At 47.3% G+C, this 14,449-nt stretch overlaps 1 protein-coding gene and 3 long non-coding RNA genes across 5 annotated transcripts in view; all 4 read right to left on the bottom strand.

Moving 5' to 3' along the window:
- STAP2 (signal transducing adaptor family member 2) overlaps nt 1-9,726 on the bottom strand; it is a 30,479-nt gene extending 20,753 nt beyond the window's left edge. Inside the window, exons 1-3 of one of the 2 annotated variants that reach the window (XM_083421762.1) lie at nt 9,532-9,726; nt 5,944-6,015; nt 3,342-3,473 (exon numbers count right to left, since the gene is read on the bottom strand). In XM_083421762.1, the coding sequence (XP_083277888.1) occupies nt 3,342-3,473; nt 5,944-6,015; nt 9,532-9,627 (300 nt within the window). In that variant the 5' untranslated portion in view covers nt 9,628-9,726. The remainder of the gene's footprint in view (nt 1-3,341; nt 3,474-5,943; nt 6,016-9,531) is intronic. The other variant, XM_083421763.1, reaches the window with a different exon arrangement.
- Nucleotides 1-14,449, bottom strand: part of LOC310668693 — a 197,633-nt gene that overhangs the window by 79,668 nt on the left and 103,516 nt on the right. The gene's annotated exons all lie outside the window — the stretch shown is intronic.
- Nucleotides 1-14,449, bottom strand: part of LOC310668645 — a 68,504-nt gene that overhangs the window by 26,246 nt on the left and 27,809 nt on the right. The window lies entirely within an intron of this gene.
- The window catches only part of LOC310668671, a 44,329-nt gene that overhangs the window by 20,753 nt on the left and 9,127 nt on the right, over nt 1-14,449 (bottom strand). The gene's annotated exons all lie outside the window — the stretch shown is intronic.

Below are 14,449 nucleotides of genomic sequence, written 5' to 3' on the forward strand. Positions count from 1 at the left end.
TCAAAAAACGAGATCAGGTTCGTCTGACATGACTTATTTTTCAGAAATCCATGCTGACTATTGGTGATCACAGCATTCCTTTCTAGGTGCTCACAGATTGTTTGCTTGATGATCTGCTCCAGAATCTTCCCTGGTATTGATGTCAGACTGACTGGGCGGTAATTATTTGGGTCCTCTCTTTTCCCCTTTTTGAAAATAGGGACAACATTTGCCCTCCTCCAGTCTGCTGGGACTTCGCCTGTTCTCCAGGAATTCTCAAAGATGATTGCCAGTGGTTCTGAGATCACATCTGCCAGTTCTTTTAATACTCTTGGATGCAGTTCACTTTTAATACTCTTGGATGCAGTAAATCCTCTGGAAAACCCTTCAGCATCTTAGAAAGAATTTATCCTGATAGGCGCATGATTTGTACACAGTTTGGAGTAATACACACATATCTGCGAGCATTTTCTCCTCGTATATAGTGCATTTTTGTGTGTGCTGCTTTCGCTATTTTTATGTACGGCTTCAGCTAATACGTACATCCTTTTGTAAATATTGTCTGTCCGGACAACTGCATCACAAAATCCGGATTAAGTGCAGATTTCGAAGGAACGGGCTGCGTTTCATTTCTCGTTCTTGTCTAGGAAAGTGAGACTCTGATAGCCACTGTGGTGCTGAATCGCTCTTCCAAACTTCTCCCTCCAACATATTCAACTTAAAAGGTAAAGGGACCCCTGACCATTAGGTTCAGTCGTGACCGACTCTGGGGTTGTGGTGCTCATCTCGCTTTACTGGCCGAGGGAGCCGGCGTATAGCTTCTGGGTCATGTGGCCAGCATGACTAAGCCGCTTCTGGCGAACCAGAGCAGCGCACGGAAACGCCATTTACTTTCCCGCCGGAGTGGTACCTATTTATCTACTTGCACTTTTATGTGCTTTCGAACTGCTAGGTTGGCAGGAGCTGGGACTGAGCAATGGGAGTTCACCCCGTCATGGGGATTCGAACCGCCAACCTTCTGATCGGCGAGTCCTAGGCTCTATGATTTAAACCACAGCGCCACCCGCATCCCCAGTTTATGCATAAACTATCGTAATAAACTAAAATCTGCCCTCATGGGGGACACAAGAGCCCTTCTAGAGACCTTTGCAGGTTTTCCATCGGTCGGAGAAAAGAACAGAGGCCAACCAGAGAATATCGAGAAGCAAAGCAGCTAGTAAGCCTGATCTTTGTTGAACTGTTGCAACAGGATGTTCCCCTCATATGCAGGAGAAAGGAGGAGGACCCAAAACAAAGGTGTGCCCGCCCTTATATAGACATTTTAAATTGCCCGCCCTGGAGTCCAAGACCACCCCCAGAAACATCATACCTACATCACAGAAAGGGGTGGTCTACAATAGAAATCTGAGTGCGTTGTTTACCTCCTGTCTGGCAGGTTACCAGTTAATGCTTACTTGATTGGATACCCTGGGGAGCCTGGCCAGTCTTTTGTAATGATAAATACTTAGTTCCTGGGCCAGGTAACAGGCTCACACCCTATTCATACACAGACATACCCTTAAGACAGGATTTGTGAAGGAAAAGACAATGGGGAGGCTTTTCATTTCCCTTTGACTTTGCAGAGAAAACATTTGGTCAGTTGGGCAGCCAAAATGGCTTCATGGCTGTTTTCCTGTGCTTCTTCAGACATGTGGTTTATATATTTATGTACGTGTTTGCTTGGTACATTTATGAATATATATATATATATATAAAATGACCTTATTTTTTTTATTTCACTATAAAAATGTGCATTACCTTGAATGCCAATCTCCATACGAGAGACAGAGTTGGGTGTGTTTCAGGACCTATATCACATCTGCAAACAAACCTGGCAAGCACAGCGCTTAAATTGGCCTCACACACCCTCGTAGATGTGCTGGAATTTGTCTTATTCCGCAGAAGTGCCTAGGTGATGAGGCTTGCAACTTTTTTATCGCCCTGCTCAGGGCCGGATTTAGGTTTGATGAGGCCCTAAGCTACTGAAGGTAATGGGGCCCTTTATATGTCCAGCTGTCCTTTGTCAACAACAAATTGTCACTGGTTTTTTTGTGTTGAATATATGCTATATGGTAATTTATGGATCTAATAGGTATCTCAAGCCATCTGCACATCACAAAATATGTATTTTATCGAAGGAATTGTTGAACTGAAATACAATTAAGAAGGAGTGGCACTGTGGGTTAAAACACTGAGCCTAGGGCTTGCCGATCAGAAGGTCAGTGGTTCGAATCCCCGCAATGACGGGGTGAGCTCCCGTTGCTCGGTCCCTGCTCCTGCCAACTTACCAGTTTGAAAGCACGAAGTGCAAGTAGATAAATAGGTACCACTCTGGCGGGAAGGTAAACGGCATTTCCATGCGCTGCTCTGGTTCGCCAGAAGCAGCTTAGTCCTGCTGGCCACATGACCCGGAAGCTGAACGCCGGCTCCCTCGGCCAATAAAGCGAGATGAGCGCGGCAACCCCAGAGCCGGTCACGACTGGACCTAACGGTCAGGGGTCCCTTTACCTTTATATTAATAGTGAAATACAGTTAAGAAGAAGAGGGGGGTGGAATCATAGAATCATAGAGTTGGAAGAGACCACAAGGGCCATCGAGTCCAACCCCGAAAGTTCTGAAATGTCAAAATGAATGTAAAATTAGTGAAATGCATAGAACTGGTGAAATGTATCAACTTGAAAAGTATAAATAAATAATTCTTTTTAAAAAAAAGGAAGTCAAGAAGCTTGTGGATTAAAGTCTTCCCGCAACTTTCCTTGTCTGTGTTGAACAGAATTCTCTTCATCAATATTTTCATTGTATGTGAAACAAAAACCGGTGCCCATGTTCACTGAATGTCCTGTAGAATTTTTAATATATATTTTTTAACAAAGATTTTTACAACAGGGTCGGTTTAGCCAAAACCGTTTGTTCTTGGATCATAGAGATCTGTTCTGCTTTTGTTTCCAGTATGCTTGGGGTACAATACCGGTATCTGTAGATCTTTAGGTTACAAAGACCTAACTCTGTCCAGCTAATATGTAACAGGGAACAACGCAGTTGTTTGTATATCTTTAGGTTGCAAAGATCTACATCACAGCCATCCTTTCTTGTACAAACAGTACCAGCACAGATATTTGACGCAGGTGGCGTTGTGAGTTAAACCACAGCAATAAAGCGAGATGAGGGCCGCAACCCCAGAGTCGGTCACGACTGGACCTAATGGTCAGGGGTCCCTTTACCTTATGCATAAACCGCTTGGAGTTTTTGACCATCAGTGGAACAAGCCTCATCTCTCTGCAAGCAAGGAGATATCTTTGGACTTTGCAGAAAGAATCTCTTACCTTCAGTTTCACTTCCTGGCTTCGCGTTTTTAGGTTCAGTCCCACTCCGTCAGCGGGCCAGGCAGCCGCAGTTCGTGGGGGGTTGTCGTCGGCAAGGGACAGGAAATCTGCCAGGTCAATTTTCTCAACGTACTGCGGGGAGGAAGTGCAGGTAAAGTCAACACCCAAGTTTCTGGTCCTCATGATTTTTTTAAAAAGTGCTCCGTCTCTCCGCTCAGAGCTAACTTCTGTTGCACCTCCTTTCTGCTCACTTTGCAGCTGTCCACCTTCTTTTAAAAGGTAAAGGGAAAGGGGACCCCTGACCGTTAGGTCCAGTCGTGACCGACTCTGGGGTTGCGGCGCTCATCTCGCTTTATTGGCCGAGGGAGCCGGTGTACAGTTTCCAGGTCATGTGGCCAGCATGACTAAGCTGCTTCCGAAGGTACCAGAGCAGCACACGGAAATGCCGTTGACCTTCCCGCCGGAGTGGTACCTATTTATCTACTTGCACTTTGACGTGTTTTTGAATTGCTAGGTTGGCAGGAGCAGGGACCGAGCAACGGGAGCTCACCCCATCGCGGGGATTCGAACTGCTTACCTTCTGATCGGCAAGTCCTAGGCTCTGTGGTTTAACCCACAGCGCCACCCACGTCCCCTTAAATATATATACATTTTTATTAATTTTTTAACATATCACTTCCAACAGTCATTTAACATGCTTTCTTATCTTATACAATATTTTGGACTTCCCTCAACAACCTCTGAAAGTTTTCCATTCTTTATCACTTATTCTGCATTTCTTAATTTCTCTATAACTTTTAATTAACTAATCATTCTCTTCATTATCTTCCTTGCAATATTTCATAGTCCTCCTTACAGAACTTCTTGCAGTCCTACTAGCATAATCTCTTTATTACAATTACTTTTCAAATGGTTCAGATATTTACTCCAGTCCTCTAAGAATCTCTGGTCCTGCAGGTTTCGAATCCTTCCTGTTAATTTATCTAATTCCGCATAGTTTATCTAATTCTGAATAATTTCATTTAATTCTAATGAATTAACTTATCTAATTCTGCATAATTTCATTTGGCCCTCTTCTTTCGGCGGTAATTCTTCTTGCTTCCATTTTAGTGCCAGTAGTATTCTTGCTGCTGTTGTTGCATATAAAAACGATTTACTACCCTGTTTGTTAATATCATCCCCTACCATGCCAAGTAAAAAAGCTTCTGGTTTTTTAATAAATGTACCGTATTTTTTGCTCTGTAAGACTCACTTTTTCCCTCCTAAAAAGGAAGGGGAAATGTGTGTGCGTCTTATGGAGCAAATGCAGGCTGCGCAGCTATCCCAGAAGCCAGAACAGCAGGAGGGATCACAGCTTTCACTGCGCAGCGATCCCTCTTGCTGTTCTGGCTTCTGAGATTCAGAATATTTTTTTTCTTGTTTTCCTCCTCCAAAAACTAGGTGCGTCTTGTGGTCTGGTGCGTCTTATAGAGCGGAAAATGCGGTATATTTCAACATCTTTTTCATCTCATTATATATCATCTCCCAGAAGTTTTACACTTTCTTACATTCCCGCCACATGTGATAAAAAGTTCCTTCTTTTTCTTTACATTTCCAACATTTATTACAGCTGTCCGCCTTCTGGCCTTGAAGCTGCCTTCTATCACAGAATCATAGGCTTGGAAGGGAACGCAAAGGTCCTCTAGTCTGACCCTCTGCAATGTAGGAATCTCAGCTCAAGTATCCAGGACAAATGGCCGTCCAACCTCCGCTTAAAATCCTCCAAGGAAGGAGAGTCAAAGGGAGTCCGTTCCACTGCGGAACACTTCTCACAATCAGAAATTTTCTCCTGATGTATCAAAGCAGACCATTTTTCAATCTGACCACGTGTTGTAGACTCTGTAGCCAAATCTGCCCCATGACTTGTACCAAGGTAGGTTTTACTCAAGAGTAAGGTAAAGGGACCCCTGACCATTAGGCCCAGTCGTGACCGACTCTGGGGTTGCGGCACTCATCTCACTTTATTGGCCGAGGGAGCCGGCGAACAGCTTCCGGGTCATGTGGCCAGCAGGACTAAGCCACTTCCAGCGAACCAGAGCAGCGTCTGGAAACACCGTTTACCTTCCCGCCGGAGTGGTACCTGTTTATCTACTTGCACTTTGACGTGCTTTCGAACTGCTAGGTTGGCAGGAGCAGGGACCGAGCAACAGGAGCTCACCCCGTCATGGGGATTCGAACTGCCGACCTTCTGATCGGCAAGTCCTAGGCTCTGTGGTTTAACCCACAGCGCCACCCGACGTCCCTGCTCAAGAGTAGACCCCTTGAAATTTAGAGCCGCAAGCTAGCCATCTCCCCGAACGCCGATGGAGTAAATTTTCAAAACATTGTTTTGTTGCTGAATTGCCTCTGAAATTTGGCCATTTGGCCTGAATTTTTTTCCTTAATGGTCCAAGCTTGGCCAGGTCGTTTTGCATAGGAATTCCTCTGCAGTTGACATATTCCCTCCCTATCCCAAATAATCAAAATCCTACCATTTATTAAATGGTAGAGTTTAGGGCAATTTCTCCCATCCCCATACCAAAAAAGCCAAGATATATATGTGCATATAATTTCTCGCCATTACCTGGGCATCTCTGCTGGTATTGTAGAAATAGAGACTCAATTCTCGGAGACCTGCCCAATATTTTTTGTACTCCTGGGGGAGGGGGAAGAGAAAAATCAGAGCAGTTGTAAATAAACTTTCTTGTTGCAACAGTTTTAATAAAATCAGGCTTACTAGCTGCTTTGCTTCTCTATATTCTATATTCTATATTCTATATTCTATATTCTATATTCTATATTCTATATTCTATATTCTATATTCTCTGCTTCTATATTCTTTGATTCTCTATATTCTCGGGGACGCGGGTGGCGCTGTGGGTAAAACCTCAGCGCCTAGGACTTGCCGATCGTCAGGTCGGCGGTTCGAATCCCCGCGGCAGGGTGCGCTCCCGTTGCTCGGTCCCTGCTCCTGCCAACCTAGCAGTTCGAAAGCACCTCAAAGTGCAAGTAGATAAATAGGGACCGCTTACCAGCGGGAAGGTAAACGACGTTCCGTGTGCTGCGCTGGCTCGCCAGATGCAGCTTGTCACACTGGCCACGTGACCCGGAAGTGTCTTCGGACAGCGCTGGCCCCCGGCCTCTTAAGTGAGATGGGCGCACAACCCTAGAGTCTGTCAAGACTGGCCCGAACGGGCAGGGGTACCTTTACCTTTACCTTATTCTCTGGTTGGCCTCTGTTATTTTCTCCTACCGACAGAGAACATACAAAGGGATGGGCTCTTGGATACCCCTAAGGGCAAAGGAGCAGGGTTTTTTTTACATATATCACAAACAAACAAACAAGCAATTTCTTCCTCTGCTGTGGTTTTGAAGAAAATTGGCATTTCTTTCTGCAGGGAGATTCCCCGACACAGCCTTTCTCAACCTGTGGGTCCCAAGATGTTGTTGAACTACAACTCCCATCACGCCTAGCTAGCAAGGCCAGAGCTCAGGGATGATGGGAGTTGTAGTCCAACAGCATCTGGGGACCCACAGGTTGAGAACCGCTGCGACTCCTTTGATACTAAGATTTCTCATCAGGACAGCAGCAGGGGAATCAATCATAGAATCATAGAGTTGGAAGAGACCACAAGGGCCATCGAGTCCAACCCCCTGCCAAGCAGGAAACACCATCAGAGCACTCCTGACATATGGTTGTCAAGCCTCTGCTTAAAGACCTCCAAAGAAGGAGACTCCACCACACTCCTTGGCAGCCAATTCCACTGTCAAACAGCTCTTACTGTCAGGAAGTTCTTCCTAATGTTTAGGTGGAATCTTCTTTCTTGTAGTTTGGATCCATTGCTCCGTGTCCGCTTCTCTGGAGCAGCAGAAAACAACCTTTCTCCCTCCTCTAGGTGACATCCTTTTATATATTTGAACATGGCTATCCTATCACCCCTTAACCTCCTCTTCTCCAGGCTAAACATGCCCAGCTCCCTTAGCCGTTCCTCATAAGGCATCGTTTCCAGGCCTTTGACCATTTTGGTTGCCCTCCTCTGGACACGTTCCAGTTTGTCAGTGTCCTCCTTGAACTGTGGTGCCCAGAACTGGACGCAGTACTCCAGGTGAGGTCTGACCAGAGCAGAATATAGTGGCACTATAACTTCCCTTGATCTAGATGCTATACTCCTATTGATGCAGCCCAGAATTGCATTGGCTTTTTTAGCTGCCGCGTCACACTGTTGGCTCATGTCAAGTTTGTGGTCAACCAAGACTCCTAGAAGAAAGAGTTAATTACATGCGTGCGTGCGCGCACACACACACACACACACACACACACAACACAGGGCATGAGGTATAGCTCAGTTGGCAGAGCCTCTTAAATTCAGGGCCACGGGTTCGAGTCCCACATTGGGCGAAAGATTCCTGAGCTGCAAGGGGTTGGACTAGATGACCCTCGGGTCCCTTCCAGCTCTATGCGGGACTTGACATCTTTCCGCAGGGCCTGCAAGACAGAGCTGTTCTGCCTGGCCTTTGGTTTGGACTCAGTCTGACCCTTATGTTTCCCTCCCCTTATGGTCTTGATTTATCGGCTACTTTTAAAACGAGGCTGCATTTTAAACTGCATTTTAACCTGTATTTTAAATTGGGTTTTCCTTCCCTCCCCCCTATCATGGTTTTGTTTTTGTTTTTTGGGGGGGGATGCGGGTGGCACTGTGGGTTAAACCACAGAGCCTAGCACTTGCTGATCAGAAGGTCGGCGGTTCGAATCCCCACAACGGGGTGAGCTCCCGTTGCTCGGCCCCTGCTCCTGCCAACCTAGCAGTTCGAAAGCACGTCAAAGTGCAAGTAGATAAATAGGTACCACTCCGGCGGGAAGGTAAACGGCGTTTCCGTGCACTGCTCTGGTTCACCAGAAGCGGCTTAGTCATGCTGGCCACATGACCCGGAAGTTGTACGCCGGCTCCCTCGGCCAATAAAGCGAGATGAGCACCGCAACCCCAGAGTCGGCCACTACTGGACCTAATGGTCAGGAGTCCCTTTACCTTTATCATGTTTTTACTGTGATTTTATTGGTGTTAGCCACCCTGAGCCCGGCTCTGGCTGGGGAGGACAGGGTATAAATAAAATTATTATTATTATTATTATTATTATTATTATTATTATTATTATTCTATGATTCCGTTACAGGCCGGCTGCAGCCCCATCAGAATTAAACAACTAATGCAATCTGCATTCACACACACACATACATACATACACACACTTACTTACTTTAAATGCAAATATGTATTTCCCCAGTCAAGTCTAGGTTGACTGTGCAGACTTCAAAGTATTGCCCCCTAGTACTTTGCCATCCATAAGTATACCAGTCATGAACAGAGAGGCTACTAGACCATCTTGTCCTCCCCAAATTCCTCCCGCCTCTTTTCAGAGCCGTCTCCCAAGCCTTCCGTCACACCTTGTGGCAGAGAGTTCCCCAGGCCTGTTTCTGTTGCCTCTATGCCAACCTGTTCCGTTGGCTGTCTCCTTCCCCAATTTCTGGCCTCAGGAGAAGACGACTGAGCAGGGGGACGGGGGGGGACAAAACTCCTTCTCTATTTCTTCCACCCCACACAGAACACAACCTCAATCACTCCCTTCCTTAAACTTTTAAAAAAGAAAGGAAAATAGCAAAAGCTGTCGCAGCGAAAGGTTCTCTGGAGCCACGATCTTTTGAGTTTCCTTTTCCCACAACCTTTCCCCAGATCGTTTCGGAGACACAGCAGCAAAAAAGTTCCCCAAATTGAGCCAAACCAAAAACACACAATATTCTGAACTTAATAAGTCTTGGGTTGCTTATCTATCTCACTCAATGCATCTTGAAATGACCCCCCAAAATTTGGGATCTGGGCACTGTTGGGTTTGGAGGTGTCAACTGCAAACCCCGCGTCTATTGCATCAATCCCTCATTTGTTGGGGCAGTGTTTTCGCTGCAAAACAACTGCAAAACTTTGGAGGGGATCCGAAATTTGGGGGGTTTGGGGTTCATCATCCTGCCTGGCCCCCGAAAAAATCCTGCTGTGTGGGGGTCCTGAGAAGCCGGCCCACCCACCCAAAGCCCTGCCAACTCCCTTGGTTGCTGACAGCGACAAAACTTGCAGTTCAGCTTTCTGATTCTTCTCCTAAGAGACCCTGAAGTCTCTCCTACCTTTTCCCAGGCGTTCCTCTTCTCCAGGTACCCCGAATAATAATGGGGCGGCACGGTGGCCTTCGGTTTGGTGGCCCAGCTGTGTGGCGCTGCCATCGCGGTCCCTGCGCGCCCCTGAAAAGTCCCTCCGCCGTCCAGCCTCGCAGAGTCTTTTGCCCAGAGTTCAGAGTCCGACACCAGGAAGCAAAATGCAATAAATTAAACCAGACTGTTTACTTCTTTCTCTCCCCCCCCCTCCCTTTCCCCTGAAATTTCCCCTAGGCCCTTCCCTCCGCAGGTGCGATTGGACAGCTAGATTGGCAGGTGAATCGATTCTGAAAGGAGAAACTGCAAATTTGGCTCAGCTACACACTGGAGTTTTTCCGCGCTCTCGCTCCCCACACTTAGCTAGCATACAGTCTTCTTCTTCTTTGGAAATAAATTCCTACTTGATTTTATAATTTTAATAATAATAATAATAATAATAATAATAATAATAATAATAATAATAATTTATTTGTACCCCACCCATCTGCCTGGGTTTCCCCAGCCACTCTGGGCGGCTTCCACAAAGACCAAAAATACACTAAGATGTCACACATTTAAAAAATTCCCTGAACAGGGCTGCCTTCAGATGTCTTCTGAATGTCAGGTAGTTGTTTATCTCTTTGACATCTGATGGGCGGGCGTTCCACAGGGCAGGCACCACCACCAAGAAGGCCCTCTGCCTGGTTCCCTGTAGCTTTGCTTCTTGCAATGAGGGAACCGCCAGAAGGCTCTCGGAGCTGGACCTCAGTGTCCGGGCAGAACGATGGGGGCGGAGACGCTCCTTCAGGTCTACTGGGCCGAGGCAGTTTAGAGCTTGAAAGGTCAGCACCAACACTTTGAATTGTGCTCAGAAACGTACTGGGAGCCAATGTAGGTCTTTCAAGACCGGTGTTATGTTGTCTCGGCGGCCGCTCCCAGTCACCAGTCTAGCTGCCGCCTTCTGGATTAGTTGTAGTTTCCGGGTCACCTTCATTTTCCAAAATATAAGCATACAACAAAACCCAATTCCGAATCCAATTACCGAGATTACTCTGAATTCTACCCATCCCTTCCATGGGTCCTATTTTCAACTGCATATTGATACTTCTCCAATATTTTTAAAATAATAATTATAATAATATTACTTATACCCCGCCCATCTGGCTGGGCTTCCCCAGCCACCCTGGGCGGCTTCCAACAAAATATTAAAATACAGTAATGCATCAAACATTAAAAGCTTCCCTGAACAGGGCTGCCTTCAGATGTCTTCTAAAAGTCTGGTAGTTGTTTATTTCTTTGACATCTGGTGGGTGGGCGTTCCACAGGGAGGGCGCCACCACCGAGAAGGCCCTCTGCCTGGTTCCCTGTAACTTGGCTTCTCGCAGCGAGGGAGTTCCGCAGGGCAGGTTCTTTCTAGGTTATCTATACATTCAGACCACTCTGCCTGTTTCAAACCTATTTTCCTCTGCAATATTGGTGGCGGTGCCTCTGTTTTCACCCCTCGGCAGAATCCGCACTCCTGCCCCACCATCCGAACTTTGAAACCAGCCTCCTTTGTCCTTGAAAGAGGAATTGGACCTGGCAGGTATTCCCGCTTGACTCTGCGCCAAGAAAAAAAACCTCCACTTGCCGATGTTTGCGCGTCAAATCTCTGCCAAAGGCAGAGGCACACACCAAAGCTGGCATTTCCTGAGCAGTTGGCTACCCCACAGCCCTCCAAACAACTTGTCTCGGCATGTTAGATTGTTACAGAAGACCTTTTATATTTTTTGCTTACAGTTTCTTCCTTCCCGCATAAGGCGACTCGGCCTTTATACCTGAACAAATATTTATTTGAAGATGATCGGAAGAGTCTGAATGAGGTACAGGGTGTTGTGGTTAGAAGAGGAAGGTACCGTATTTTTCGCTCTATAAGACGCACCAGACCACGAGACGCACCTAGGTTTTGGAGGAGGAAAACAAGAAAAAAAATATTCTGAATCTCAGAAGCCAGAACAGCAAGAGGGATCGCTGCGCAGTGAAAGCAGCAATCCCTCTTGCTGTTCTGGCTTCTGGGATAGCTGCGCAGTCTGCATTCGCTCCATAAGACACACACACATTTCCCCTTACTTTTTAGGAGGGAAAAAGTGAGTCTTACAGAGCAAAAAATACGGTATTTTCCTCCCTCTCATTACATACCTGACTCTGATGTCGCCTTTCACAGTATCAAAAGCCTTTTGCAAAGACCTCATCATTTAGACCTGGGGTCAGCAATCTTTTTCAGCAGAGGGCCAATCCACTGTCCCTCAGACCTTGGGGGGGGGGCGGACTATATTTTGGATTAAAAAATGAACGAATTCCTTGATGCTTTTGGATTATGGTGCTGGAGGAGACTCTTGAGAGTCCCATGGATTGCGAGAATATCAAACCTCTCCATTCTGAAGGAAATCAGCCCTGAGTGCTCACTGGAAGGACAGATCCTGAAGCTGAGGCTCCAAGACTTTGGCCACCTCATGAGAAGAGAAGGCTCCCTGGAAAAGACCCTGATGTTGGGGAAGATGGAGGGCACAAGGAGAAGGGGACGCCAGAGGATGAGATGGTGGGACAGTGTTCTTGAAGTTGCCAGCATGAGTTTGACCAAAATGTGGGAGGCAGTGGAAGACAGGAGTACCTGGCATGCTCTGGTCCATGGGGTCATGAAGCGTCGGAGATGACTAAACAACTAAACAACAACAACAAATAACCCAGAGATGTATTCGAAATAAAAGCACACATTCTACTCATGTAAAAACACACTGATTCCCAGACCATCTGCGGGCTGGATTGAGAAGGCAATTGGGCCGGATCTGGCCCCCAGGCCTTAGTTTGCCTACCCATGATTTAGACAAATTCCGTCACATCTCCTGTCTTCAGCAGAACAACTAGAGGGACGTGCTGCGACAAAATGTTGTGGCGTATCCTTATCTTCTAACAGGAGTGTTGCTGTTCAGAGTGCCTGCCAGCCAAGTCTTCTGCCATTACACAAAGAGAGTGAGTGAGAGAGTTTTCTATTTTTCTTTTCTAACACTCAAGATTCAGCATGCTCAATCCTCCCCAAAAGCTTGGCTTTTTTGTTTTATTTTGTAGGAGTCAGCCTTAGGCATTTTTCACAGAATCAGAGAATTGTAGATGGGACCCCAGGGATCATCTAGCTGAACCCCAACTCTGGCAACGCAGGAATCCTTAACTGTATTTCAGTTCAACAATTCCTTTGATAAAATACTTATTTTGTTATGTGCAAATGGCTTTAGATACCTATTAGGTCCATAAATGGCCATCTAGCATATAGGTAAAGGGACCCCTGACCATTAGGTCCAGTCATGACGAACTCTGGGGTTGCGGCGCTCAACTCGCTTTATTGGCCGAGGGAGCCGGCGTACAGCTTCCGGGTCATGTGGCCAGCATGACTAAGCCACTTCTGGTGAACCAGAGCAGCGCACGGAAATGCCGTTTACCTTCCCACCAGAGAAGGTGCTTTCAAACTGCTAGGTTGGCAGGAGCAGGGACCAAGCAACGGGAGCTCACCCCGTCACGGGGATTCGAAACGCCAACCTTCTGATCGGCAAGCCCTAGGCTCTGTGGTTTAACCCACAGCGCCACCCACGTCCCTATCTAGCATATATTCAACACAAAAAACAGCGACAAATTGTTGTGGACAAAGGACAGCTGGACATATAAAGGGCCCCATTACCTTCAAGAGCTTAGGGCCTCATCGAACCTGAATCCGGCCCTGCGCCCACCCACCAAGAATCCTGTGGGCTGTCATTTATCAAGGATGCTGGGAGCAAACTACAGTTTCCGGCGATTCTTTGGACAAAGCGGTGCACTTTGAATGTATGGTCTGCAGTGGCATAGCGTGGGGGGTGCAGGGGGGCCGGCCGCACTGGGCGCAACATCTGGGGGGGGTGCGCTCGCACTCGCAGCTCTCTGCCCCTACCTGGCTCACTCACTCTCTCTCACTGCAGTGCTGGCTGTGCGAATCCGATCTGAGCCGCCGGGTCGCTGCCCACTGTGGAGGGGAGGGTGCCAGGCGTGCGGTGCGGTGCGGAGAGAGAGCGGGGGACTATCTGGGGGAGGGACAGTGCAGCGGGGGGGGGGGCCGCAAATTACTTGCCTTGCCCCGGGTGCTGACAACCCACGCTACGCCACTGATGGCCTGCGACCCAGCAGAATGAGGAACTTGGCACAAGAGTTTACTGACTCCGGTTATAAAGTATAAGGGCATTAAACTCACAAGCTCCTGCAGTTAGTAGATGGCATTTGGCGCCTAGCCAAAGAGGCTTAAGGTGGATTTCCTCTAGAGTCGGAGAGCGGTTAGCTGCACTTCCCGCTAGCTGCATTTCCTGGCAGACCTGCTGCATAGGAATGCAGAAGTAAGGCCACCGGACTGTTGAGAGAGCAGGAAGGATTCGTGGCCTCTTGGGGAAAGCCATTTCACAAATCTTCTTGATTTCATTATATATCGTGCCCCCTAAAGCCTTTTGCCTGAATATTCAGGAAAGACTAAAGAAAACACTAGTGATGTATGGATGTGAGAGCTGGATCATAAAGAAGGCTGATCGCCCAAGAATGGATGCCTTTGAATTATGGTGCTGGAGGAGACTCTTGAGAGTCCCATGGACTGCAAGAAGATCAAACCTCTCCATTCTGAAGGAAACCAGCCCTGAGTGCTCACTGGAAGGACAGATCCTGAAGCTGAGGCTCCAAGACTTTGGCCACCTCATGAGAAGAGAAGACTCCCTGGGAAAGACCCTGATGTTGGGAAAGATGGAGGGCACAAGGAGAAGGGGACGACAGAGGACAAGATGGTGGGACAGTGTTCTCAAAGCTACCAGCATGCGTTTGACCAAACTGCGGGAGGCAGTGGAAGACAGGAGTGCCTGGCATGCTCTGG

The sequence above is a fragment of the Podarcis tiliguerta genome (assembly GCF_965153285.1).
Source record: "Podarcis tiliguerta genome assembly, chromosome: 18".
In the NCBI taxonomy this organism is placed as follows: domain Eukaryota; kingdom Metazoa; phylum Chordata; class Lepidosauria; order Squamata; family Lacertidae; genus Podarcis; species Podarcis tiliguerta.